The sequence below is a fragment of the Sinocyclocheilus rhinocerous genome, unplaced genomic scaffold (genome assembly GCF_001515625.1).
Source record: "Sinocyclocheilus rhinocerous isolate Xijiao unplaced genomic scaffold, SAMN03320098_v1.1 scaffold252, whole genome shotgun sequence".
In the NCBI taxonomy this organism is placed as follows: domain Eukaryota; kingdom Metazoa; phylum Chordata; class Actinopteri; order Cypriniformes; family Cyprinidae; genus Sinocyclocheilus; species Sinocyclocheilus rhinocerous.
In genome coordinates, this window is record NW_015625591.1 from 532147 (window position 1) to 535714 (window position 3568).

Below are 3568 nucleotides of genomic sequence, written 5' to 3' on the forward strand. Positions count from 1 at the left end.
AGAGCGTACACCATTCCTGTGACTGACATAGACATTGATGGGGCTCTCAATGGTTTGGAGGAGGTGATGAAAACCACCAAGATCATCATTGGCTGCTTTGTGGCCATCACACTCATGGCTGCTGTCATGCTCATAATTTTCTACAAGATGCGCAAGCAGCACCACCAGCAGGATCATGATGGGCCGACCCGCACCATCGAGATCATCAGTGTACACGAGGAGCTGACGAGGGTTCCAGCCATGGAGAGTCACTTGACTCTTCCGCCCTTGGAGCATTACAACCACTATAACTCCTACAAAACTGCTTATAACCATGTGTCGGCTCTCAGCTCGCTGCATAGTTCAGTGCATGAACCTTTACTAATCCAAGCCAGCTCAAGGGATAACGTGCAGGAGACACAAATTTGACCATGTTGGACGAATTGAACTCTACTAATGCTGTTTAAATTTTGGTTGTGGACACGCTGTCAGAATGAAGATGACAGTGTGCTTTAAGACCTTCAGCAATGTCAGTGAGAGCCAGGGTCTATGTATAATTATTTTAACAAGTGTCTTTACAAATCTTATTTATTTAAAGATATGTGAAGTGACTGAATTATAAAATCACAAGACAAAAACGGTTAATATCTTCTTTTTTCTTTTTCATTTCTACATTTTTAAACTGCGTAAACTGGGGGAATGAATGGTTCACTTTCATGTCTTGGTAGAATTAAGGTCAACTGCTGTGGTTATGAGAGCAATGAGACGAGGTGTTTTTTTTGTTGTTGTTTTTTTTGTTTGTTTTTTGGCATATTACATCCTGTTGCAACTGTGTTTTCATTTTTTGAGACACTGGAAACAAAAACTGGCCACTGAAAACAGCAGACTTAAAATCGCATGGAGCACTTAGATATGAATGGTGGGCCTGATGGATGCAGTGACTCTAGAGAGGGGTATAAATGGTTACATTTCCCCATGAAAAATCCTGTTATTGAACAAAAAAGGGAAAGCTTTCATTATCAGGGCCTGGATTATTCTGCAAATGCAGCTTGTGGGATAGGAAACATTTCTAGTATTTAGTGCAATTTATAAGCCATTGTTCTGAACACACATCAATTAACTTCAATTCAGAAAATAGGTTTGCATAATTGCCTTGAATTACAGTCCTCAAGCCAAGATAGTATCTAAAATGTGGCATTGGAAATTCAGCATTTTGGGTTCAGCATTCTTTCACTAAATCTATTTTTCACTAAATCTATTTATAACTGTAAATGTCAACAACCTATGAATATAAAAATGAATTCTATACATCAGTGAACATCAGGCTAGTACAATTATAGCCCCTTTAGTGGCTGAGGACAAGGGAATATGATTTCTAAGATTGTTTGCTGTGCGAGTATCAGACAAAAATGGCTATGAGGAAATAAATAATGAAATAAAAAACAGCCAGCTAATGTCACTATGGAAACCAATGACCTAATGCAAAAAAAAAAAAAACACACACACTGGACAAAATCATAGTGCAGCCCAGTGCTTAAAACATGTACTGTTTATTTGAGAACTGCATTATTTTCAATAGAGGTGATTTGTAAACCACTGTTTTTTACTGTGTACGTGTGCTTTTGTATGTTTGTATTGTATCTGCCATATGAGTTATTATTTTACCATTGTCTATAGAATTTTACATTCATTCTGTTGTGTATTTTAAAATCACTGTTTTTCTGGACTGGTTTATTTGACTGGCAACTGCATACCTCACCTAACATGATGATGATGAGCGTGTGAATTTGTCTTGTGTCCATACGTGCAAAGGGTTGTGTGTTTGTATGCTCTGCCATGAAACTCTGTTTTTCATCAGCTTGTGTATTGCTTTCTCAAAATGTTTGTCAGCATAAAAGCTGATGTGTGATGTCTCTCTCCCCCCTTTTGATCATTTTGGACAGCATGATAAGAAGATGTGATACTGGTCTCACCAGTCAACTGCTGAAGTAAACCTAATAGGTTCATATGTCAAAGGCATCAGAACGGTACATGAAGTATATACCTCTAATTCATCACATGAGCTGACAAGTTTCATTTTAAATAGATGTATTTGCCAGAAGGGAATTCATCACACAACATTGTGTATGTAAGGTTTTAATCTTACATTTGAGCATTGAATTAACAGAATCGTCTACTGAATGTGACAAATTTCAAGAAAACATATTTCATCTTACATGATTCTTTTTATATTTAATTTGACATGTTTAATTTTACTTTCACCCTCATTGCCAATCATATATGGAAGATGAATTATAACCACATGTTAAGCATTTCATAAAGGATCAACTGTTGCTTCCCAGCATATGTTTTTTTTTTTTTATTAATTAATTTTTGTATCCAATTCAAACTAAATATGTTCCTACCATTTTTATTGTACATAATAGGTGGGATAAATTGGGACACTAGAAAAAAGAAAAAAAACAGCATTGTGCTGTTGAAAAAAAGATGACAATGTCTCTGTTTTCAGAGGGTCTGTATATGAATGCTAGCTTGCTCCTATCTGCTTCAGTGTTCCTGAGCACTGCATCAGTTACAGAAGCTACTATGACTAGATCATTGATACCTACATGGCCTACATAGAAAATCTGTGGTGTTGGACTAAGCGGATTCTCTTTGGTTTTCTTCTTGTGATTTGTTTGTTATTGGTAACTCATTTTAGATTTCTATGCTGAACTTTTTTGGCAAGAGAATGTCTCTTTATTGACATGTTTCTACAAGAACTGTTATTGAAAAATAACCAATAATATTTCTGTCAAACTACACATTTGCTGATCAATTCATAATGCTACCATATGAGGATACAGCTAACTAAGCGTTAACCATGAAAAAATATATAAAACACCAGAGATTGTAGTTCATACGGTACATGCTGTAAATGTAAATAAAATGTTTGGTTTTTTTTCTAAAACTGTGAAGTGTGGGGACTTTTAAACTGTGCTTTTCAGTAATTTACATTATTTGCTTTGGGTTAAAGGCACAATATGTAAGATCTTTTTATTAAAATATCCAAAAACCACTAGAACAGTATTATATATTTTGCTGACTTGTGTACTTACATTATTCCAAATGTTTCGAAGAACGTTTAAATCCAGAGAAAGAACTTTTTTGGCAAGAGAATGTCTCTTTATTGACATGTTGCTACAAGAACTGTTATTGAAAAATAACCAATAATATTTCTGTCAAACTACACATTTCCTGATCAATTCATAATGCTACTGTATGAGGATACAGCTAACTAAGCGTTAACCATGAAAAAATATATAAAACACCAGAGATTGTAGTTCATACGGTACATGCTGTAAATGTAAATAAAATGTTTGGTTTTTTTTCTAAAACTGTGAAGTGTGGGGACTTTTAAACTGTGCTTTTCAGTCATTTACATTATTTGCTTTGGGTTAAAGGCACAATATGTAAGATCTTTTTATTAAAATATCCAAAAACCACTAGAACAGTATTATATATTTTGCTGACTTGTGTACTTACATTATTCCAAATGTTTCGAAGAACGTTTAAATCCAGAGAAATACGCAATTTTTAATAGATACAC

At 34.8% G+C, this 3568-nt stretch overlaps 1 protein-coding gene across 1 annotated transcript in view; it reads left to right on the forward strand.

The window, feature by feature from the left end:
* Window positions 1-517, forward strand: part of LOC107757909 (leucine-rich repeat-containing protein 4C-like) — a 25676-nt gene extending 25159 nt beyond the window's left edge. Inside the window, exon 3 of the mRNA XM_016575518.1 lies at window positions 5-517. Coding sequence (XP_016431004.1) covers window positions 5-408 — 404 coding nt within the window. The 3' untranslated portion in view covers window positions 409-517. The remainder of the gene's footprint in view (window positions 1-4) is intronic.
* Window positions 518-3568: the final 3051 nt, after the last annotated feature.